At 49.5% G+C, this 25,349-nt stretch overlaps 1 protein-coding gene across 1 annotated transcript in view; it reads right to left on the bottom strand.

Annotated features, from left to right (window-relative positions):
- Nucleotides 1-23,302, bottom strand: part of LOC139054532 (bone morphogenetic protein 4-like) — a 40,594-nt gene extending 17,292 nt beyond the window's left edge. Inside the window, exons 1-2 of the mRNA XM_070531633.1 lie at nucleotides 22,727-23,302; nucleotides 224-441 (exon numbers count right to left, since the gene is read on the bottom strand). Of these exons, the coding sequence (XP_070387734.1) occupies nucleotides 224-441; nucleotides 22,727-23,016 (508 nt within the window). The 5' untranslated portion in view covers nucleotides 23,017-23,302. The remainder of the gene's footprint in view (nucleotides 1-223; nucleotides 442-22,726) is intronic.
- Nucleotides 23,303-25,349: the final 2,047 nt, after the last annotated feature.

Raw genomic sequence — 25,349 nt, 5'->3', positions numbered from 1 at the left:
TCAACCCATTACGTAGTACCACCCTAGAGGGGTCCAAGGGACAATAAAGTGAAGACGTGACTGTTCGGTTCTTCATCTAGGATTTCTCTACTTATCATTTTCTTCCCTTTGCTCCCTAAACCTGAGCATAGCACGCCATAGAGCACAGCACTCCTAGCCGACCTCTTGCCCATCTCTCTTTGTGTACACAGAACAACAAGCGCGCGACAGAGGATGCTCTCACAGGACGGGTAGAAGCTCTGTATGCGCTCCGAGTAGATGGTGCGCGCCGTGGTGATGTCCTGCACGCTGGGCGGCGGGCTGCGCACGATCTCCTCGACCAGGCGCAGCGTGCTGTTGTTGAGCGGCGCGGCGCCGACCGACCCGTTGGCCGGCGGGTTGCGGATGCCCAGCCGGTGCAGGATCTGGGCCCGGATCAGCATCAGCTGCTGCTGCTTCTTCCTGCTTGGGGAGGGCGGAACGGCCACCCACAGTGGCTCGCGTTAACATTGCCTCCGGGGTTGCCGAGGGGCGGAGGCGAGAAAAGCGGTGCACACAACTAAAGGGCAACAACGGTGACTCACTCTGACGACTGGCAAAGTGTCAAATTTGAATGCTTTCAAATTTCTACATCCCTTCATTAGACCGGGAGAGGTTGATTAACGCTGAAGAAAACGGGGGGCCGAAGTTTCTAATTTTTTTTTCTTCTTTCTTTTTTCATTTAGATAGACACCTTGGCGCCGGTACGTCAGTGTGACGTCACGCATTTCAACGCTCATATTTGAGCCGTCTTAGCACAAAAACAGCTCTCGAAACTTACTGCAGGTTAAGTCTGGTTCCTTTAGAATGTACGGTAGTTCGCCTTCACCACTCGACGAAGAATAAGCGAACCCCAGTAGTAGCTGTCAAAATCTATGACGTCACGGTAAGCTGTTGGGGATATTCCGGGTGTCTACCAACCGGGAATTTTCAGGGATTTTGAATAGTCTGGAAATACTCGGGGAGAACTCGGGGATTTGTGCTTCTATCAGAGAAAATGAGCAGTAATTTTGTTGAAAGGGAACAAAAATCGCGGTAATCATGGCTCGAGTAACAGAGAGGAATCGTAACGAATCCTCTTTGACGCCGCGTAGTCCGCTGGAGTAGTTGCCAGTGTACAGTCAACGACCGACTTTCCGGACGCCCGATAATAAGGACGGCTTCGCGGCACCGCCACCACGTACACCATAGAGTCAATGTATAAGAACGTCTGAAATGTCGGACGCGCGAACCCTTCGCCGTCAGATTTTCCAGACTTTTTGCCGTGACTGCAGGTTTGAAACGGCATTAAAGCCACCGCCACCACCGCCGCCCATTTGATTACCTTGCCGCCTCAAACAAACGCTCTCGCACGGAGATCCTGAAGGTCAGCTTTGCCTCAGTACATTACTGTTACGTGGTAAAGCATACGCGAAAGTATTGCGGTGAAGCATTACAAACGCGGGGAAGGGCAATTATCACGGGACCCAGTATGCATTTCTTAATTATTTACGCATACACCTGCCATTTCCTCTCACAGTACGACCAACGATATGCCAAATAAGTGTACTGGCAGGCCTCCAGAGCTTTTTCGGATGTGCCTGTGGTGATTTGAGCCCTTAAAGGCTGTAAAAGACATGCATTAATTTTTTCGAACTTCCTGATTTTTCGCACATTTTCGCAGCCCTTAGGGAGTCCGGAAATCGGGCGCTGACTGTGCAACTGACCAAGAGGATGCTTGAAATGGTCCGTGGGGCGAACGTGTGGCCGATGGAGGACGAGAACACAAAGGACCTATCCATTGAGGAATGAACAGGAAAGGAAGCATGCCGCTGCTTCTTTGAAGGAGCTTGAGCTCAAAAAACAAAGTGTTGACTGACGCCGAGGTGCAGGTGTCCTTCATGCAAACCAAAATAAACTCTTTAACGCAGTGAAACGCAACACTGATGCGTTGTGCGTGGGCTGAGAGTATGTCAGGAAGTTGAGGTTGACTTTCCAGCTGCTGAGAGAGCATCTCTCTTGTGACAACGTTCGGGCCTCACACCAATGAGTTTGCTGTCAGTTGACAGAAATAGCTCATATTCGAAAATACTTGCTTCCATATGCATATCCTTTTTATTCGTATATAGAGAATGTTCGACTCGTTTTGCAAGGGTCTTACCATTTTTTTTTTTCGAAGAGATTTGCTGTGCATTTTACTAACCCTGCCCTTCTGTTTTCTTTTTGAATGAAATAAACACTGCAACTTACTATTCAAACTGTATTAAGTCGTTCTTTATTTTTTAACATGCTTACCCCGGAGTGACAGCAGCGGGTAACATAGTGTCAAACCGTCATGACATAAAACGAAGTCCTGTGTCCCTCAAGGAATTTTGCAAAGGCATTCAGGGAAAACACGGAAAACTCGGGGAATTTGGAAATGTCAACTTGTTAGGCACCCTGGATATGGAAGGAAACAATTATCAATACCTGCGAAAGCGTTTGAAAGGTTAGGTATCGAACGGCGAGTATTCAGTGGAATATAATGCCAACGAGAGATCTCGAACAGAACAACATCTACGTACGCTTTCTAAGAGAAAGTGACTGCAAAGTTGGCCTCATCTAGAAAGTTGACTTTGCCATAACTAACACAGACTTTCCTGTTCCCTTGAAATCATCGGGGGAAGGCAGCCCTATATCGCACACGCTTGACAACACGTGTTACGCGGAACCCGGGCTTGCTGGAAGTTGGCTCCCAACTCATGGAAAAGTTTGCAATTCCTGCAACTTGTTTCAACCGTACATTACAACGCCAACGCAGCGTTTTAAGCCGGGAGGTCAACCATGTGAAAGTTAATTGCACGAACGTGTGTATAGTGATGTGACTAGGGTGCTCCGAGTCCCATCTTAGAGTTACTTGAATGTATCGGGGTGCGGGAATAGCCACTTCTCACATGATGCCTCTTTGAAGGACTGCCCTCAAGGCCATGGCGCCTCCAAGAATGGCTGCGGAAAAAAAGAAGAACCCTTGAGTTCTACTTTCAAAGGAGCACTGTTCATCGACGTCGATGAAGATTCTTGAGGAAAGCTGCGGCTGCAGTACGCGATCACTTTTCTTCCTCGAGGGGGATGTATCTGAGGGGGGCAAAGCGACTGTTTTAGGGAGCCTTTGAAATTGCGTCCCCAAGCGGCTTTGCGTAGCCGAAAAAGAATCTAAATTCCTTTGTACGCCTTTTGCTTTCTTTTGTACTCCCTTTGCGCTCTTTAGTATACGCCTGGCCGATAGCGTTCCCTAACTTTGGATGCTCCATTCCTTTGAAAAACTTCTTGTTTTGGTTCACTCCTCCTGCTCCCCACGACATCATCAACATCAACACCCCCGTCTCTCGCTCATACATACGCACGCACTTTGATAATGAACAGCAAGCACCGTAACCACTAGGTTCACACGAGCACCTACATGTAAATGAAACGCAGACAGCGCTCTTTCATTAAAGGCAACATGTCGAGCACTATACTCATCTTTATTGAGCGCGCTGTGAGTAGTAAACGTCCGTATACGCCTTTCATCAAATATACCGGGGCGTACCTAGTAGAAAAGCGTTACATTTGGGGACATGTTCGCACATGCTGAGGAGATATTGGTGGGTTAGCTGTTCGGTCATTGTTGTTGTGGACTTGTCGACACACGGGTGAACACCGAGAGACAACACGCTCGTGTTTGTTTCTTTTAGTGTTCGCGCACATGTGTCGACGAGTTCTCTGCCAGTGTCCCTACAGTTATTAGCACTGACATTCGTACGCGTAATTGCCCGCGTGAGTGCGTCACGGTGAGCAAAAGGCGCTGGACGTTCTGCGTAACGACGGTGCAATATCCGGGAAATGCGGAGCGTAAAACTCTTCCAGATAAATTAGTTGCACTACGGCCTGTTTCATGCATGTTACATTGCACAACGTTCGTTGTGTAGCTCAAGTTCGTTTAGCCACATTTTTTTTTTTTGCTAATGAGTCAAGCATTCAAACGCATTGCGCTAGCGTCCAGATTTAGAACTCTCGGTTTATGTTCAAGGCGGACTGGTCACGCCCAGCATACGCGCTAGCTGTAAGAGCCGAGATGCGACGGCGCGCTTCTACGACGGCCCGATCTCTCCAACCGCGCCTTGCCCTCGCAGCATCCCTGACGCTGCGACGCACACTCATCGCGGTGGCATGTACTATGTAAACGCAAGAATGGATAAACAGGCAAAAGGATTGTTTATCCGGAGGTTCCGGGGACCCCCCGGATCAGATCCACGGGTGGTCGTTCAATTAATTTACGGTGCCGTCGCAGCGCCCCGCGTCTTTCCGTGCCGTCTTCATTTCTCTTCCCCAAGCAGTCCTTCCGCGGTCGTCGTCGAATGAATGAGCGCCGATTCACGAACTGAGCGGAAACCGAAGTGCCGAAACCACCGCGCCGCTCTCCAGTTTCGCGCCAGGCTCGCGCGGGCGGCGCGAAATCTGAAACACGCGTTGTCTTCTCCTCTGCGACCGGTCGGTCTGATGACGTCAAGGAGACGTCACCGCCAGACCACGAGGAAAGAAAGACGCCGACGTCCCGGCGCTCGCCGCACCGACGCTTTTCCTTTGCGACGCGCACGCTGCCGCCGTCCTCGCAACGCCTTTGACACGGGATATTCCGCGCACTTCCTCCGCGGATTGATGGTCCTCCTCCGGTCGCTTTCCCAAGTTGGACTTGCTAGTTCGCCGGCGGCATGTTTTTACCCCGGCTTTGACGGCATCTGGGAGTCATTTCGCGTGGTCGCCATAGCGGGCCCGGCGCTTGCGGGACCTCATCTGCTCCGCAGCCGAGACCATGTTGCAGACGGGCTTACGCGGATTTTCGAGACGTGGGCTGAGGGCCGAATTCAAGCTACGGACTAAGGGGGCTGCAACCAGTGTTGCCAGACTGGGCAACTTGGATTCTTCTTTGGCTGTGTTTCAGACGAGTTGGCCATGTGACTATTAGGGCTACATCTTTGTGTGGACCAAGCATCGCAAAAAGCATGTTTCATGGTTACGTTCGACCAGCTGTAGGTGCATCCTTTTTCTGTTTGTTTCACATCTGCGTCCATCGCATGACACGATGTACAGGGTTCAATTTCTGCGTCCACCTGTTGCAAAGGGAAGAGCACCAAACCTTCAAAGTGTGATGCGAGGGACACCGTATTGTACAGCGTCAGATAATTTTATAACTTTAAAACTGTATTTGATATTTTTTATTCGTGCGTTTTACCTTTTGTAGTCAACCCCTTTACTTGGGCGTGTGATTGATGCTTGCATATGTGATGTGATATGCACATGTGATATTTTTATTTTACGTAACGGTGGTCTACCCCACCAGGACATCGTCTACCGTCAGACCAAAACGAAGTGATAAAAAAGAAGATATTACAACATTCTAGAACATTACAAGAAAAAGAGGAGAGAATATCCGCCACCACACATCAAGCTTAACAAGGAAGAAGCCGTCATACTACGCGGACTTCAGATGAGCAATTACCTCCACGGCACTCTACTACATGCGACGTAACCCTCAACATTTGCAAGAGACCGCCAATTCCGCAATACGCCAAACACCCTTTACCACATGGTCAGGGAATGCAAAAGGAACCCGCAAAAACACCTATCCAAGCACCAACAGGAGACCAGTGGGAGGCCCAGCTCACAAGCGCGAGACCTGAGGACCAGCTACGGCTGGTGAACAGGGCCATAAAAAATAAATTTTATTCACTCATTCCCTGCTGTGCGCTAGTCTAGTCAAACACGTGGTTTAATCGCGTATGTGATAGTTAGCACTTTTACTTGCAAAAAAAAAAATTGCGTTACTAATTTGTTTCCGTGACTCTTGCTTTTTTTTTCCATTTTACGCTATAGTAGAAATGATGGCTACATTTTGGCTACAAGCTAGTGAGGCCCGACTGCATGGTTGGCTACTTTTGGGGCCATAGTATCCGTCTGTTTTGGTTATGTCACTCCGCGCCATCTTGCAACACTGGCTGCAGCCCCAGGCCTTCGACTGCCAGGGGGCCCGCATGAAAATTGTTTCCTCGATGGGCCTTTCAACAATTTTAAAGGGTCCCTTACCAGGGCCCCGTCGGAAACTGTGATTGTATGATAGAAGTTGTGAACCGTCGCGCGGCGTGCTTCCACAAGTATTCTTTAAAATGGTTCAGTAGTCGCCGAAGTAGGATCAAACAGACGAACGGCCCTTCGTGCACAGAGACTGTTGCTCGACCAGCGCTCGCAAGTGGCCTTCCTGTCTTACCTTTTCCCATATGAGAGATGAGGTTTCACCTCCTCCTACATGTGCTTTCTGGTATTCGCCTAGATTTTATGCCACCTATTCAGAGAAATTTAAAGTGTCTATGTTAACTAAAACATTTGTTGCTTTACTGCACATGGTTCTATTTTTCCCGAGTGATGGAGATGGAGCAGTTGGCGGATTTGTGACTTCACGGTTAGCGATGTGTCCGTCAGACAACAAGCATTGGATAACTTTAACAGAAGAAAATAAACACGTTACTTGAAAGTAGAAATGTTGCAAACGTTAGGTCAAGGTGCAAGATGTCCTCGTATGTATTGACAAGCAGGCAGCGCTAACCAGATGAGGACGAAGAAAAGAGGATCACAACTCATTGTTGTTTCCCTCTTTTTGCTTCACTCTCGTTTTTTTTGTTCACTGCTGCTTTTCCAGTATAAACTTCCACCAACTCGGAAAGTTTCCCTGGTACTCCTTGTAAGTATGTTCATATGTGTGTTACCTTTTATCGGAGAATAAAGTTGAAAACAAAAGGCGGAACTCGTTACAACTGAGCACCGTGATCGTCTTCGTCATTATCATCACTGGGCTCTCGAGGCAAATTTAACCCCGCGCCCCACAATTTTTTTATTCGGCACCGTGTTGGTCACGTGATGGCGAAGACGACTTGGTATTTGGATCCACATTCCCGAATTCGGTGGCAAATATTTTTTTCCAGATCAGCACCGTAAGAATGAACCGCGCATGTTCCGCAAGTTGTACGAGCGATTCGGTGCGCTCATTGAAGAGCAAGTCGCGTGATCCTTGAAGAACTATAGTCGTTATGAGTGCTTAAGGCGACGACGTTTGTTTGTGCATGGTCGAAGTTATGTACGGCAAACGAAAAGAGCTTGCAAACTCCGTGTACCGAATTGCAAAACATTTCGTTCGTAGGGAACGTTTCGCCTTGCACACCTGTCTTCGCTACAATAACATACGTTCGCTGTCACTTCTTGCTGGTACTTACGAACGGATCTAACGTAAGAACTGCTTCGTGAATACGGGCCCCGAAACGCTTGTTCTTGTATTGCATTGCACCACCCTTTTACTACAGTTTGTTGCCAACTCACCGACAATTAAGTTGTCCAAAGGCACGTAGCGTGTTCATGTTGCACGTCACCATTCGTCGTGTTTTGGCTCAACAGCACTGACGCTTTGCCGTCTGTAGGTCGTACACTCGATATCCACGAACAACGGCGGCCGCAGGCAATTCGTTGGAAACATGTAGAAATGCCCCACTTGGTTAAAGAATTTTGGCCGTGGGAACTTTCCGGCCAATTGCTGTTTCCACTGAAAGTGCGGGTGAAAACTAATGAAGACGTGGAATCGTTAGTCGCGGAGCCTAGGGCCCACGTTTCTCCGTACAACCAAGTGCCTTTAACAGCCTGCTGTGCTGCAATACTGGTATCAAAGGCAGGACAAATGGCGCGATCGAGATAGGGTGATTGATTTTGCTATCTAATGTGAACACCGTTCTACCACTTCGCTAAACAAAGAACACTGAACAAAAGAAAAAAAAAAGGGGGGGGGGTTAAGTCGGGACGACGGCGCTTCAATCATACATTTTTTTCTTTTTTTTTCAAATGAAGGTGCTTACCGCGATCACGCTTAGAGGCACCTTGTCGTGAACCACCTTTGACACTTGACTTCTTCATAAAGTGTGTAATGTTGATAGGAGGAGATCTTTGATCGTGTCTAGCTACAACACGTTTCGTTGGCCCCTCGTCTACTATATTAGAAAGAAAAACTGGAAGTGTGATTTTGTCAGAACCTCGAGGTATGCAGACTGTTAACCGAGTCACGTGAATGTATCGTGCAGTAAGCGCAGCCAAGTAGACTGAGAATACAGAATAAAATGCACAGGTGCGCAGCGCTGACTGGACATTGCCTGTGGCGTATATGTACCCGCCCTGTCAAATTATGAATAATCAAGTTAGTTTAATTAACCACCTTCTTGTCAAATACGCCTCAGTTGTCGCTTGGCCGGCAGTCGACCTTGTGGTTATCGTGCACATAAGATCGTATGTCTCCTGATTTCAGAAAGTTGGCCACTTATGTTGAAGCGGAGTTAAGCATGTGTGCTTATGGATATGGTCAACCATGTTTCGTGTCGGAATCCCAACCTATTTCACTTCTGCATTTCATGCATAAAGGAGATGCAATGAGCGGAAGCGAAAATCCTTTTCGAAGGACATTTCGTGGTGTGCCCCTATACCGTATCTTCCAATGCCGCTTGACAATGGTTTAACCCCGGAATGAAGAAAGCCTTTAAAATAAACTTCAATTTCTATGGCAGGTGAAGCGGGTGGCTTCTGAAAGACCTCACTCAAGCGCAGCTTAAGGAGCAGCCGCGACTGGCCCCAGTATGCCAGCGCTTCAGCGAATAGACTCGTCTTCGCCATGGCAACCTGATGTGATACTATTTTATAGCTTTGTATGATGTGCTTTGGCATTCCACGGGAAACTGGACTAAGTATAATACGGTACCTTGCACATACACGCCACTGCAGTCTCAGACGATGCACCACCGACAGCTCCCTCAGCCGCCCATAGAAGAGCGCCATGCGTTTGATGAATCAACAGGGATCAGGGCTTTGTCAAGTTTTTTCAATGCAAATTGTTTTCTTGATCTCCTTTTCACATGTATGTTTATGGATAAGCAACCAGACAAACAAACAGAGTGAACGATCGAATTTCAGCAGGACTGTTCTCGTTGCGTCCATCGACGATGCAATCGCCCATTAGCACACAGGGTTGGTCTGTCGAACACGCTGCACCGTTTCGGTGTAGAACCGTTGCCTGCGTGACGTGCGCGCGCGCACCTCCTCTTGTTTGCACCGCGCAGCGGGAAACCGATGGCGGCAGAATCGTTTTCGCAAGAAGCGCTCGCAGTACGCACTTGGCCCTGGCTTCAGTACTGCTCCTGTAGGTGAGGCGACAAATATAGACCTCCCCGGTCAGGCGTGGCGTTGTGCTCGTTCCTTCGAAGACTTGGCAGCCGTGCGAGTATAGTGCGTATGGGGGGGATGGGGTGCGTCTGCAGCTTCCGTCTCATTTTGCGAGTGCGCTTTTCTTCCACTGTGTCTGTGTGCACCGCGGCTGGAGTTGCGACTTCTCTCGAAAAAGCCCATTTTAGCGACGCGCGTGTCCTCGGCGACAACCGCCGCCGCGGACACGCGGCAGTCAAGAGCCGCATCACTCGGCGGTTCGCGGGTGACGCGCTCAGCGGGGGCCACGGTGGGGTGCTAAGAGTCTGCACCCTGTGCACGCGCGAGCCACGATGGTCGTGCCGTATGCTGTAGGTTCTGCTCGGTGAACGTGGGTCTCCCAGAGGGGACTGCTTTGGGATTGCTTGGAGTCGCAATAAGTGACCTTCGAGTCTCGAGCGCAGTGTCAGTGAAGTAAATAAAGAAGATGCCACATTTGCCAACCCTGCGTGTTGTTTTAGCCTTGGAATATTGTGGCGCATGTCAGCCCTTGGATGATTAGCCAAGAAACGGGAATACATATGGGATTCGTCGTATGACCGAAGTAGACGCTGACAAAATAAAAAAAGAAAGAAAAAAATAAATTATGGGGTTTTACGTGCCAAAACCACTTTCTGATTATGAGGCACGCCGTAGTGGAGGACTCCGAAAATTTTGACCACCTGGGGTTCTTTAACGTGCACCTAAATCTAAGTACACGGTTGTTTTCGCCCCCATCGAAATGCGGCCGGCGTGGCCGGGATTCGATCCCGCGACCTCGTGCTCAGCAGCCTAACACCATAGCCACTGAGCAACCACGGCGGGTAAAAGAAAGAAAAGAAAAGCAAGGTGAGATAGTACGTGGTTATAGTCCCGTTAGCAACCCTGTCCTTCTTTAGCATGACACAAACCAGCTATCACTTTGTTTTTGTTTCCTCAAAACTAAGACATGTGGGTACCGACGAGAGGGTACCACGCCCTGGCTTTTGCTTTTATCTATGCTCTTTCCATGAACGATGACGAAGAATATAAGGCGGCGTACTGCCATTATTCCACTCAACGCTCTCTCTGTGAACGATTGGGGTTGCCTTGAGAACCTGAGGCGCAAAGAGTAAGTTAAGATTGTTGATGTTGCAGCTGGAGGACAGAATTAGGCACCGTAGTTATAGTCCCCAAGCATGTATCATTACTCTACGCCCTCCGGGAAGGTCTCGCGTTGCCTGACCTTCCGGTAAGGGTCCTTATTCTAGTGGCTCACAGATCACAGCAGGGAGGCTGCTTGTACAACCGTAGAGCATGACCTTTAACTGTTTCCAAGGGGTTGTCAGCACCCGTAGGTGGCGTCATCCATACAGCTCCTGGCCTCGCGTGTGTTGACACCGCAGCGGTCGCGTATACGCAACAAGCAGGAGAGGAAGAGGACGCACACGACAGCACTTCCGTCTCCCTCCGCGTCTGCCCGTTCTGTCCCAACTCCACAGCGCATGACCGAGGCCGGTGTTGTAAACAGTAAACAGGTCTACGGGGCAGGTCCAGTCTGGCGCGGCAGCTTCGGCGAGGCGCCGCTGATGGATGCAACCGCAGGGGCAAACGACTGCAACAACAGCAGGTGAGCCACGCGCGCCCGTCCAGAGGCGCCCTCCTAGCAGTTCTTGGCCCCGAGCCAGCCGGAGCCGGTCGTGTTGTAACGGAACCAGCCTCTCCGGGGCATCTCGCTTGACGCTTTCCCAGTCGCCGTCTAGACAGCACGACGCCCTCCCGGCGACCGCGTGCAGCAGTTGTCGGCCGCTTTCGGAAAAGGGGGGGGGGGGGGGGGTGTTGCGCCTTTTATTTTCAGAGCTGTCGCGCTCCCATCTGTCTGCGGAAGTTTTCGCGGCTCTTCATTGGCCCGACGCGTGACGTAACGCGCCCGTGTGACGTGTCCCGTTCCTCTAGTCGGCGGCGTCTGGGTCCGAAGGCTGTCCCTTGTCGAGCTGCCGCATGCGCGCATCAGACGCCGTTGCTCAACGCCTCGTTAGTGGGCGGTTTGTTTTGCGCCCCTTTGTGGCACGCGTGCGTCTCCCACCGCTCTCTTTTTAACGGGGTAGGCGGCGGGTCGTGTCGCCAGATCAGGGAGCGCGCCTGTTAGCGCGCACTGCAGACGCCCAGGGAAGAGCGCTTGCCACGCCTTCGAGCCGTGCTTGAAGGAGCGCTGAGTGCGTGTGTTTAATGAAATCTGAGTGGCTGCGAGTGTGGAAGAAAACGGCACGGAAGGGAATACTGTTCTAGAAGGGAAAAGCTGTCGCACTTCGAGCATAGGAGAGGCGAGGGTACGAACTACCGTCTCACCGACATTCTACCACCGGCAAATTTCTGTTCTAAAGCAAGATGTAAGCCTCTCGTAGTGCTCAAATGGAAATGATGGATGAGCGAAACACGTGATTTTCTTTTTCTTCGTAGATTGATTACTCGCAAAGTTACTTTTACGTCAGAGCTTTCTCGAACAAAGTGATTACGCAGCAACTGCGGGCGCAAAAATACTAAATCCCGTCTTGCGAGTGTCACAGCGCCGGAAAAGAGGGGGAAACGAAAAATATCCGATTTCGACCCGTCTCAACGTCGGACTCACATTTCTGGTGCTGTCACGTGATTTCCGCTATAGAATGAAGTACCTAGCGGCAATAAGTCATTGGCCTCCTATCTATAATCTCATAAAGCCGAGCGGGGGAAAATGAAACCACAAAAGAACGGTCCAGATGATGGAAATATTTGGTGGTTAATTCGTTTTTCAGGCACCCATTTAAACACGATGACATTCTAACTCATCGAAACGTGTGGATGATATTCTCCTAATGACCACGGGACGCGCGACATACGCAGGCATACTACAGACTTAAGAACGTTAAAAAAAAAACAAAACAATATCAGCAGACGTCGGTTACTCCGGCGTCCCTGGAACTCCTGTTCTGTGAGAGCAGCGGGTTCTAACAGCGGACACGGCCACCTTCTGAAGAACAACTTTTCGATGCGCACGTCATATTTGTAAGCTACAGGATGGCCTGCTGTGGCCCCCGAAATACATGCACAGACGCCACCAGTCTCAGAGACTGCTTGACGCTCTGAACTCCTCATGAAGTGCCAAGTTCGAGTGTTACGCGGTTGATCACAGAATATCACAGCTGGTTGGCACCAGCTTTCGCGCAGAATACAAACTTAGATCAGAGTATTTTTGAAGAGTTCCCCGAAGTACGGCATATATATCCAAAATAAAATGGCACCTATGCAGCATATAATATAAGTGGTTTTGGGTACATCGCACAGTTGAAGCTAAATAAGCTGAAGACGATGAGGTGGCCACTAATAAGCCGGAGACGATCAGGTGGTCTGACGACGACAACACGTGAAAGTTATTGCGAAACGAAAAGACCCCGCGCAGCAAATTCAACTTGAAGCGTTTATTTGCTGTCACACTAAAAAGAGGAATTGTAGCGCCTTTAGGATTCGAACTATGTCGAACTTGAGAACTTGCACATTCACACCTTCCGCTGTCGGGAGGAACGAGGGGTTGAGGATTGGTGAGAACATGTTTGAGGGAAGCATAAAGCTGGATGAATAATCCTGCAGCACTACTAATAGCGACGGGTCACATCACCTGTCGCGCAGAAATGCCGAAACATCCCTCAGTCAGTGCCAGCGTTGCGCATGTTGGCTGAGATCACTGTCACAAGGGAAACATGTGTCGGCAGGGCCGTTGTGTGAGAACGGCGCTTTCATAATTCGAAGACGTGGCGTGCGAGAAACGGTCGCTACGTTGTACTTCCTGCGCTGTCAACGCACGTTAAGTCTTATACATACTAGGGCCGTCTGACTGCGTGCTAGCGTAACGCGTCATCGCGTCGCGCAACAGAGCAACAGCGCAGATAAGCAGACGGCTCGCCTCCGGACCTAGCGCGCCCACTGGTAAGAGAGGACGCGGCCGGTCTTCGGCGTAACAGGCACTCGGGGAAGGAATCTGAAGCGCTGCTAGTTTACTTCGGCGACCGAGACGAAACTGAAACCGGATGGAAACGACTCAATCCGCCGCCACCCACGAGAGCCACCGACCGAGCGCCTCGTCACCCCGCGGATCAGGGGCTTCGTCGGTGCCGTCTGAAGGAGTCGCCTTTCGACCCCACCACCGTCGTTCGGCCAACGATCCGCCGCAGCTCGCGCGCCGAGATTGCAGTTTTGCGTGGGGGGCGGGGTTTAGGCGGCGGCGCGCGCGCTAGCAGACGACATGTCTGGCGTGCCGACGACGGGTCTCCCACGACCCCCACCGCCGACAGCAGCAGCAGCAGCGGCGGCGGCGGCGGCGAAAAGCGATCGCCTCTCCCTTCAGCCCCCCATTACCACCCACCCTGTCCACAAACGTACATACCCCCTTATTTTTGCTGCTTCTCGCCTGCGAGCGCGCCACCACCGTCTGGTTACGTCACGTCACGTCTCGTCTACCGTCTACTCGCACCTGTCTGCCCCCCTCGGCGCGCCGAAACGCGAGCTGCCGCTTCCGACCCGAGAGCGACTCGTCGTCCTTGGCATAGCAGTGCCGCCGCCGCCGCCGCCGCCGCACCACGCCTTTCGGGCCTGTTTGTTTCTCTTTCTGGAGAAAAGCGAGAAAAAAAAAAAAAGCGCGCAGCCAGGTGTGTTGCCTTCGCGCTATTGCTCTGTTTTGGATCGGGAGGTCGCACGCCCTTGGCTGGCCCACTTCATCAACAAGAGGCCGCTGCCGCCGTCTGGAATCTCTATCCTCCCCCCCTCCCCCCCCCCTTTTTTTTCCTTTCGCCGGTTTGTGTGCGCGACTGCACAGTGCCGCTCTCTTGATCTTCTGTCCGCGCTCCTGAAGGCGCAAAATGTCCCGCATCTACAGCCAGTGCACGTTTCACATATTGGTACCGATAGCTTGTGCCCGAGACCGTGCTTTTGTGAGGCACTCGAGTTTTTCTACCATATCCAAAGATCCAAAGGTGCCGTTGTAGCAGCTAAGGGGAAAGGGAGGGGGGGGGGAGAGAAGCCTGCATGTATTTGCGAGACATCTAAACGCTAAACACTGCTAGGAAAAGAAAGAAAGAAAAAAAGAGCAGATGAAGCTAAAACGCCCGTTTGACTATTCTGCAAAGTAATGAAATTTCAGAATAGTATTTGCTCTGCCATAACTAAGTGGCTCAGAGGACGTTGCTGCTATACGCGCGAAGTTGTCAACTTCGCCATTTTCAAGCATCTTTGTCCTTGAGCTTCATGCGAGGTCTCGGGGACGCAGTGTGTTAAATTACTTTACTACCTAGGGACAGCCCGAAAGCGACACCAAGGTTGTGAGTCCAATAAACGCTTTTCTGTATTAAATATGGTGCAGGCGAAGAATTGGCTTCGGTTGCCTCATGCAGCTAAGAAGAAATCTTTCCACTAAAAAATGAAAAGCTAAAGGGCGCTTTTGCTGCATAGAGTGCGAGGTATGTGGCGAAGCTCACTCGCGACGCCTGTTCGTTTCGTAGTTTAGGCTAGCACATGGATCCCTGCGCAGGGTACGATTATCTTTCGCCTTTGCAACGATGACATGTGCGCCGCATGCGACGTGTGGGCTCGCCAAACTATGATTTGTGCGAAACTTCGAATTGCCTATAACAGCGGATGACGTACTTGTTCTTTAAGATGTGCGTGTGCAGTATCTGTTGGATACCTCATGATGCAATACGCCGTTTAGCGACTTTCCAGGACCTTAGCTGGATTCTACATGAATTAGCCGAGCCGTTCGTGTCTTGCGTGGGCTTTTTAGTAACACGGGAATTGATTTGCATTTAGACACAGACTCCTACATGTTGTATTTTCTAATCGTCACCCTCCCTCTCCCGATCCAATATGGAAAGCCAAACTTGTGTAACTCATGTTGACCTTTCTGCATTCTTGCGAAATAAGTTTACTCTATGTTGGATTTAATTAGAGAGATAGTTACGCGCATTTAAGGAGCGACGGACTTGTATACCGTTAAGCTTACATCTACAAAATCTTCTTCAAAGAAATCAGCGGCGTCATCGCATGGACAGTAGCGTGAGCAAGTGTTTGCGGTGAAAGGGTGGTTTTGCGTGCCCTCAGGGCTGAAATCATTTAAAACTTACAGAAGACGTCGCTACAGTCGCCATTTTCCTGCTCACCTTAGATGGATGCATGACCAACCGCAAAAATTTATATTAGCGTGTTGACGGGAATTGTGGCTTTGCGCATCGCGTCACGGCTAATGCCAGTCCTGAGACGGGAGTGACTGCAGCACACACGGCAAGGTCTACGAACAAACAGTTGAGACTGACAACATACAAAAAGCGTTTCCTATTTTTCTCAACGCGCTTTATGAGTATGACCTCTTTTGTGCCTGCTTGGAAAGCACGTGGTTGGTTGCCGTGAGACGACAGCGTGACTATTATTCGCTGGAGTCGAAATGAAACGCAACGTGAGCACAGGGTAGTTATGTGGTAAAGCCGACTTCAACCTGGAAAAAGGTTTGTGTCGCAACCGCAACATTCTAAACTCAATATGACTACGTCAGCGACGTTACGAGGAATCAGATGTTGAATACATATAGTTTCAAAAAATAGATTGCATTGCATACGAAGCTTTCTCTGCTAAAAAAGGAACGCAAACAAATGGCTAATGCAGCTTAAGACGACTAAACGCAAAAGTATGCGCGTCTCCTCTGGCTCTACCTCTTGGGATATATTTCCATATTCTATTAATGGTACTGCCCTGTCGGTTGTTAACTCCTGTAAGTATCTTGACCTATATATTACTAGCAACTTTTCATGGAATATGCTTGTTGAATATGTCACTAACAATGCTAAGTGAAAGTTAGGCTATTTGAGACGAAACTTTGCATCAGCACCCACCTCACTAAGCGTACTCTATACAAAACACTCGTCCATCCAAAATTAGAATATGCTTGTGCCACATGGGACCCTATTCATGCCAATCTTGCCATTTCCCTTGAAAGCATTCAGAACCGCGCCGCCCGTTTTATCCTCTCAAGTTATTCACGCCATTCTAGCGTCACGTCCACGAAAAGAACACTAGCTATACCTGACCTCTCGTTACGTCGCAAGTAGTCTCGTCTCTGTCTTTTTCATAGAATATATTACTGTAACCCTTTTCTTAAAGAAAATATTTTCACCGCACCAAGTTACATCTCGTCTTGCATCGACAATCAACACAAAATTCAAATGCCATCTTGTCGAACTAATTTGTACCATTCTTCGTTTTTGCCAAGAACCGCCAATGAATGAAATCGCCTTCCCGCCTCCAGTCTCAATTTGTGACGCCACTAACTGCAAGATCGCCGTTCAAAGTGCCTTATAGTTTGATTTTCTATTTTTGTCCTGTACTGCAAATATTGTATATTTTCACCACTCCTTTATGTTGTGCCAACTAGGCCTTGAAAGTATGTATAATAAATAACAAATAAACTGCACTGAAAGATCTGGCAAGTTGGTCGTCGTACAATGACATCGCTGCTGCAGCGGTGATGTTGCGAAATTGAATAAGAAAGAAAACAGAGTTCTGTCACACCAGGTCGCGAGTCTGATTTCGTCTGAAGTGGCCGCGCTTTGATTGCTGCGGAATGTTAAGATGCCCGTTCACTTCGGTAATGTGCGCATTAGAGAGCTGCACGTGATCAGAAACCCGGAACCATCTACTTTGGCATCCCTCGTCGTTTTCTGTTTTGTGCTCGGACGTCACTGTCTTATTTATTTCCTTCTAATATTCGTGATTTTCACCCAGGCCTATACGACTGATTTACTAAAAAGTATTTCTTTTTTGCCTTCGTCCTACGATTTGCCCTATACGGCGATTACTCTGTCAAGGTTGATGTGTCGAGGAGTCCTACCAACATGTACTTGAGTTACTTCGACCCAAAATCAAGCGCCAATTGGAACCACCTCCCAGCCTCCGTAACCAGTGCCAGCGCCTCGAAGAACGCTGTCACTGATAACATTATATGACGATGATGTTTTGAGTGTATCGTTGTTGTACTAAAAGATACTGATTTTGTGTTCGTGTATTCTTGTGACCCTCATGTCTGTGACGATATAGTAAGTTTGGCTATACTGAAAATGCCGCTATCCCAAAATACTAGCTAAATACAAAGCTCCAAACAAGAGATAAATATAGACGGAAGAAAAACGCTCACATTGGCAAAAAAAAAGAAGAAAGGAAAAAATAGACAGGAAAGAAAGTTCTCGCTAGGAATACTTCGCTCTGTAATGCATTGGTCAATAGAGCATAAGAAATTATGGTCGCTTTGCGCTAACAAGGAAGCACGGAAGGGGACAAGGGGAGCACCACTCGAGGGGAGGCCCTGGGAAGTAAATGGACAAATCAGTAGAGTGGCTGTCTATCCCTCCTCAAACCCCTAACCTCTCATCCAAACCCCTTGCGCGTTATCATGATCCCTACCGAATCACAGACCGCACCAACCCTGTCAGATACGTAGTGTAACTTCTGATGCTGCCGCACAACCAGAGGCATCGCGGACCGCGGTACTGTGCATGTGAGTCGACATAAACGGTCTTATGACTCCCCATTCCGCCTGCGCCGCGAGTCGTCAGGTTGGATTAACGTCTCACCCGGAGCCATTGTAATGAATGTGTGCCCCTGCGGCCGTATACCACGAGGCTATATTTACTTTTGTAAGTGTTCTTAACCGTTACCGTTGGCTGACCGCCTTCGCCAACACTCTGTCCGGTGTTGCGATTGGCTAGCTTCCGTTCCTGCGACGAACAGTTGTGGAAGAACGTTATTGCGGATACTGACCGCGAGATCGGACCTCAATGTTTGTCCAGGACCACCCGAGCTTTTCGGCGCTTTGTTAGCTTACAAAACAAACACAAATAAATTAACCACAATTACTCAGACGGCGAGTGCTTGGATTACACGTCGTTATGTCGGCGCCCCCTCCCGCTTCCGCCAATTCTTTCACCCCATCGTCGTTCGACCGCGCCAACACGCGCCGGCGGCATATCGCGCCACGTATGGCGCGCGCATACCTCGCCTCGTTTCCCATGCCGCACCTGAAGAGGGGGCAGACACCGAAGAAAGCGCGCGCCCACAATGGGCCGCTTCCGGCACCGCGTTTCCTGCCGTCTCGAGCGGCCGTGCTTGCAGATCGATCGCACGCCCGCCGCACGTGTTCCCTTCGGCACAAGCGCCCGGCCAAGGGAACGCTGCGCCGGCTCTCCAGCGATCAAGAGCGAGTGAAGAACCCGAAGGCGACTTCACGAGGCTTTCCGTTTGTACGAACTGTTCGTCGATGGCCCACCGTGTTCGCTAATAGGGAGCTTTAGTTTAGGGGACGCAAGCGGCTTGCGTACGCAAGCCGCTTGCGTCCCCAAAACTAAAACTCTCTAATGATGTGCCAGCTATCTTGATCGACCGGCGTTAGATGTTACGAACCGATATCTCTTACAGACGTTTTGTGAATGCGGGCTCTGGACCCGAATTTATAGAAAGAATTGCTGCGATATAAATGCTCGTAAGAGCAGATGCCAGATCAAATCGGGGTGCTGGATAGTTATGTACTATCTAGCATCGCGATTGTAATAAGTAATAATTCGCAAAAGAGTACTTCCAGCATATTACAAGGGATCTGGGAATGCATACACTAATGGGACATAGCAGGCGGTCATAGAAGGAGGTCGCCGATGGGAAAACAACGCTAACTATATAAGCGCTTTATGACTGCGGCCCCTGATAAATGTAAGCAGTTATTGGGCAAAAAGAAAGAATAAAGTACTTTTATAATTTGAGTCTGTAGTCATAAAAGTTTGCCAGACGAAAGGGCTGCCCGGGATTAGTAGTCATCGAACACTCGAATGCCGGTCAGCTCGGAACCAACTGCGACTTCCCTATTAAAATACACGCGAAATGTATAAATGCCATCACTACGTAACCGGTGAACCGATTTGAATGAATTACGTCGCATTTAAGAGAGAAAGGTGAACGCTTCTAACTGTAGGAAGCAGAATTTTGATTTTGGGCCTGAATCTTTTTGAACAAGAATTGCAGAAAATTGGTATGGCTAAAAAAAAAAGTGAAGCACTAAATTTAGGAATCCGTAACTATGCACTAAAACTAGATATCGCAGTTCTGTCAACTGCATCTGTTAGAGCACCTGGGCCCAGTATTCACAAGAGGTTCTTAAAAATTGTTCGTATGGGAAAATTTCAACCACTCCTGTTGCTAGACGTACTCTTAGCGAATCCGGACGGCCGATGGCAAAGGGTACTTACGAACGAGAAGGTTTGTGAATTCGGCTTCTGAAGCGGGGACAACTGTGATATACGCATTGTGGGACAGAAAAGCAGAGCCACAGTTCTCCGGAGGTTCCCGTAACAACTTACGCGAAATAGTTACAATATTTACGAGAGTTTTGCATAAGCACTGTTCTCAAGTTAGCGGTATATTTCAGAGCAATACATAATACATAAATTTTGTCCGCTTTCTATGTCTCAAGAGGTGCTGTCTGCGGAATTGTAATGTATATTTTTTATGATCATTGCCAAGTTATTTCACACTTCAGTTTTCTTTACTTTTATGATTTTCAACGATCTCTCTTTAAAAAATTCATGGCCTAAATAAAGAGTTCGGGGCCGCACAAATATGTTCGTTCTTATAAGTGCTCTCTGTAATTAACTGGCCGCCTTCGCTAACCGTATATTCATCGTCATGATTGGCTGGAATTTGCTCTTACGGATAATTCTAACGTGAGAGCTTTTTGTGGATACGTTGCCTGGGGCCGAGTTCACAAATCTTATCTTTCGTAAGTGCTTTTTCTTTTCGTTGGCCGGCTGCCTTTGCTAATAATATCTACAGCATCAGGTTTGGCTGGAAAATGATCTTACGAACAATTATAGTGTAAGAACTTTTAGTGAATGCGGAAGGTCTCCTTGGCGACATATGAATGCCTTTAGAGAACGTGATGGTGTGTTTCTAGGCATCGAGATCAGCTGTTGCATAAGAATGCCAGGTCAGTATGTCTATGTATGATGGCACAACGGAATGACAGCCGAGATGAAATAAGGTCCTATTGAAAACTCTGGAAGCAGAATGAGTCGTTCCCCTCCTTCGCTTATATTTTCTGCTAATCTTCAGAGCACAATTTCTTCTCCGTTGTTTATATCGACGTATCTTCAGCTGTATCGCCACTGTCGCCGCAGCCCTTCACAGCGAGAGGACAACATTTGCTATCGGTGGTAGTCGACACTTACTTTGTCTTCAAAAGCACATCAACAACTTATTATTTTCTTTCTTTACTTTACTGGGCTCACAATAAGGGCTCGTCTGAGTTCGACACTGAATCCTCGGTGATCTCCTCTCGTGGATAGTTCTCATCTAGTTTTGAGGAAGCAATATAAGAAAAAAAAACCGAGTGGTACCCACATTTTGGCACCATGATCCGCCCGCCCTACTGGTACCCAACGCTGCACCAAAGTATTAAGACTCCGGTTGAACGTAGCTTGGCCGAACGTCTTTGCATCTTGTTGTCTTTCTCTGACGTTCGGCAATAACACGAAAAGCACCCTGTTCAGGCCCAAGATATGAATATCTTGCGTGAGATCAACACAACAGAGTGTCGGAGCATATGACCGTCTTAAGAAATCTCGTTGTTGGAAACTGGGCCAAACACATTGAGACTAAAGGTGGGCTACAAGTACTGAGCTAGTGCAACGTAAAAGAAAACACTGTCGTGTGGATCTAAATACATCCATCCGAACTTCCACAGGGTCACTGCGACAAGCGACGAAGTAGAATGTCGGGAAGCTGTAATTTAAAGTCGGAAGACATGAGCGGGCAGGAGGTTGTCTAGCTCGTAATGTGTTAAGCGCGTCCGGTGTTCGAGGACTTAAAATGATTAATGATGGATGTACGAGAGAAGGAGGGGAACAGAGGGGCTCGATTTTTTTCTATCACGACCCTATAAAGCCAACTATGGCTCTGAGTGGCGCTGGCTAACGCTGCAGGGGCTAGATCTAGTAAAACATAAATACCGAAGTAGCACAATTGGTAATGCAATGCACGCGCAATGTGGAGGTTGTGGATTCGGCCCCCACAGGCGTCACGTTATCTTTTCGTCCACTTTTACTTCCCCTTTTTTTATTTTCTACATTTCACTTTCAACCACAGCTAAGTTATCGGATGCTTTCCGGCTTCATTGTCTTTACATGGTCATGATTAACAATATCGAGCACCTCTGTTTCCTTTCTTCCCTCCTTTATCTTTTATTCATAGAGAGGGTCTCGAATCTGGCAGCCTTGATGTCATTAGGCAGCATACGAGGTTTTATTAGCCACGGGGCCGCTCTCCTAAGATCACGTGTCACGTGACGCCATGGGCAAAAAAGGATGTTCCACATCCGCCCTCTATGGCTCTGAGTGGCGCTGGCTAACACTCCTAGGGCTAGATATAGTAAAACATAAATACCCAAGTTAGTGGATGGTTTGATAGCTGTCGCCGTAGCACAATTGGTATTTCAACGCATGCGCAATGCGGAGGTTGTTCGTTCGGCTCCCACCGGCGTCACGTTATCTTTTCGTCCACTTTCACTTCACCTTCCCCCCTTTATTATTTTCTGCATTTTAATTTCAACCACAGTTAATTTCCCCGACGATTTCCTTGCTTCATTCTCTGTTGGCTTTATATGGTCATAATGATGGATGTGGCATCCTAGGAAAAGGACGGGAAAAAAATGTAGCTTAACAGATTAAACAGTTGCATACTTTTGCAGAGAACGGAGGCTTTCATATACACACCGAAAAGCGACGTGAGATTCGGAAGCTATGGAAGTACGCCATTTTAAAATTTTCTAAACAGCTCACCGACATGTCACAAACTTAGGAAACCTCAATATTGAACAGTTTCACTAATTTGAAAGTGAACGAGAACTATACCTGTCAACTCTCGCATACTTTTTCTGCTCAAGAGGGTCGAATTAAATAAATTTATTAAATTTTTGGCGTCACACGTTTACCTCCTCTGTGCTGTGGCATAGAAATGAAATAAAAGTAAAGAAGTCCAGCTTACACTTTTCACATCTGAGTGTTTCTTTATTAATTCTGCCGGGGACAACCGCGAGGTCTAAAGGATAAATAAACCAGTCCTGTCTGACTAAGCGGTTCGCTTTAGTGCCCCTTGAAGAACGATATCGAAGATCAGTGCCTAATTGATTAAATGTGCATTATCTTTCTATATTATCCTACTGGCTGCGTTTAAACGAGTGAAAATTGTTGAAGCTACAAGTCAAAGTAGAGGTTAGCTCAAGCTCAGCCAAATTGAACAGACCGGTGACTTCCGTGCAGGTTCCTCAAAAGCTAGCTGACGCATGCGTTTCCCTGCACACATCATCCGTGTTTGTCGCGAGCGGCGGCTGGAGGGGAGAGTCTGGTCCACTCACCTGTGCCGTATCTCGTAGACAGTCACGTTGCTCCGGGACTCGGCGAAGCTGGTGTTGGACACGGCGTTGGACAGCTCGTCCGCCCTGCGCTGCAGCACCTCGGCCGCCGACGCGTTGGGCCTCAGCAGCGGAGTGGGCGAGAGCAGCTGCAGCGCCGGCGCGGACGTCGACTCGTTGCCGCAGCCCGTGGTGGCTGCGTCGCCGCTGGCCGAACCCGCCCACGCCAACACCAGGAGCAACGCCGCCGACAGACGACCGCCGGCGCGAGGCGACTTTCGCCACGTCCTCATCTTCTCTTTCGCCCTCTCCTCGTGGACCTCGCAGGAAGGGGCAGGTCTCCTTCTCTGGAAGGCGCGCGTCTTAAGCCGGGGGCTCGAGTCGAGCACCTGGACCGGCGCTGGAGAAGGCTGACCCTGCCTGCTGGAGCGACAAGACCCTAACCTCTGACCTGTGGCGAGAGCCCGGGACGACGAACGTGCTCGACACAACGGGCTGAGACTGTGCTCAACTATTAGACCTGACCAGGCTATCCGGGCAGGTAGACAGCGTGCCACGATCAGTCTGTGCAAGGGGCCGGGCGCCGCTTCTTATAGGGGCGCGGGCCCCCCCTCGCCCGCCTTCTTTGTCGCCCCCTCCCCCGCCTATTTCCCTCCCCGGACCCAGCGCAGCAGCAGAAGCAGCCGGGGCGCCGAGGAGGCATGTTTGTGTTCGAGACGGCGGCGGCGGCCGCTGCTGCTGCTGAGCGAGTCTCACTTTCGAGCCGCACGTGCTCCACCACTGGGAGGCGTTTGCACGCACGCCTCGCTTCGCCCTCGCCCAGCCGCGGTGCTGGAGCCCTGGGCGCGCGCCACAGAGCGCAGCCGGCGCAGGAGTTTTGCTTCCGTGGCGCAGTCTCGAGGAAACTTGGGGGGTAGAGGAGGAGGGGAGACGCGGAGCTCGCTTCGGCCTACGTCGGGCAGCGCTGCGCGTTATTACGGGGCATGACGAGAGACTGAACTGTACGAGGAAGCCTCGGTGTACTTTTGCATCTTCGTTCGATGCAGAGGGTGCCGATCGTGCGTCCTACGCGCGAGAATTAATGTTCCGGCGACGTGTCGACTCGAGGCAAATCGATCCCATTGAATACTGAATGTCACGTAGAAAAAAAAAAAGCTTGAAAGAGCGTACGTTTGGGCATGTTGGTATTCCACAACTTTTACGTTTTTAGCGCACGAAAAAGGACGACAGACAGAAGTACCACGCGGACACAGCGCTGTGTCCGCGTCGTACTTCTGTCTTTCGTCCATTTTCGTGCTCTAAAAACATAAAAATAATAAGCTGGCGGCAATATACAGTGCAAATGTGCGATCGTGTCACTGGACGGGACTCCAGTAGCGTTACGGACGGAAAGTAAAAAGCCTTATGCTTTCCTTTTTTTTTTACTTTGTGCGGCCTAGCGAGGCAGGCTGTCTCCGCCGGCGCGCGCATTCTCGCTTGGTTTTCCGAACATCTTATTCTCCATAGGAAAACAAATATTTCTCTGCTCCGCAAGCGCGTCAGCGTGCTCCCACAGGCACGTACACGTACGCGGATGCACACTCCGTCTCCCTCTCTCTTTCATACTGTCTCGCCATTCAGACTTACGCTTCTTCTCCGGTTCTCTCTCGCCGCGAAGACTTTTCTCGCCGATCAGCGGCGGCTTCGAGACCCGCACGCGACGATGCACCGTTCCAGACAGCCGCCGGAGCAACAAGAGAAGACCGATGCCAGCGTTGTCATCTTGCTCCTCTTCGTCTCAGAGGCCGGCGGCGTGTCTGGGTCGCAGTGCTTCGATCGGTGGCCTCGCGAGGGCGGTCGCCCTACATGCGAACCCGTCACACTCTCGCCTCCCAGCGCGGTGAGATCCGAGTTGGGAGAAAAGTTATGCGCCGGGCTCCCTTCCGGGGAAGAAGAAGAAAAACAAAAGGAAGTCGGCAGACCTGCTCGCACCATCGTTGTGTGGCCACTCGGCAATAACATTTTGCGGGCTTTTCATCGCGGTTTCGTCGGGGAAACTTTGCGCGAACCACTGGGGAATTAGTGGGATAGTTTGCGCGTAACTTCAACGTGTCGACGTGCACCTCCGGATGAAGCGACGCTTCCCAGTGTTCCCTCTCCTTTCTTTCCTTTCATCCCTTAACCGTCTTCCACCTGTGTAGACAGACAGACAGAAAAACTTTATTGATAGCAAGTGAGTTTGGACTCCTCTGGGTGAGTTGCAAACTGGACCAACGCGCCTGATTGACCTCCATGTCCCCCCCCCCTCTCTCTCTCTCATACTGTGCGAAAACCTTAGCAAACATCTGGGAAAAGTTTCGGAATTCGTTTATTTGGAATGTGCTTGCGCGTAGTCTAACTCGCCTAATTACACCGCACACTTTTCATGTCATTGCATTTATTTACATCTGTAGGGCCCGAAGACATTGCATACGGGAGAAAAATGGGGAGGAGGGGGGAGGAGGCTCGTTCAGGGGTTAACATCAACTGGTTCAGTAAAATGCACACACAAGAGAAGAAATTAACGGGAAAGATGATCAGGAAAACATGGAATAATATTCACTAAGGATTACAGAAAATATTAAGTGTAAGTTGAGTACAAGTATAA

The sequence above is a fragment of the Dermacentor albipictus genome, chromosome 1 (assembly GCF_038994185.2).
Source record: "Dermacentor albipictus isolate Rhodes 1998 colony chromosome 1, USDA_Dalb.pri_finalv2, whole genome shotgun sequence".
NCBI classification, from domain to species: domain Eukaryota; kingdom Metazoa; phylum Arthropoda; class Arachnida; order Ixodida; family Ixodidae; genus Dermacentor; species Dermacentor albipictus.
Note: the sequence above shows the minus strand (reverse complement) of the source record. Positions and strands in the feature narration are given on the sequence as shown.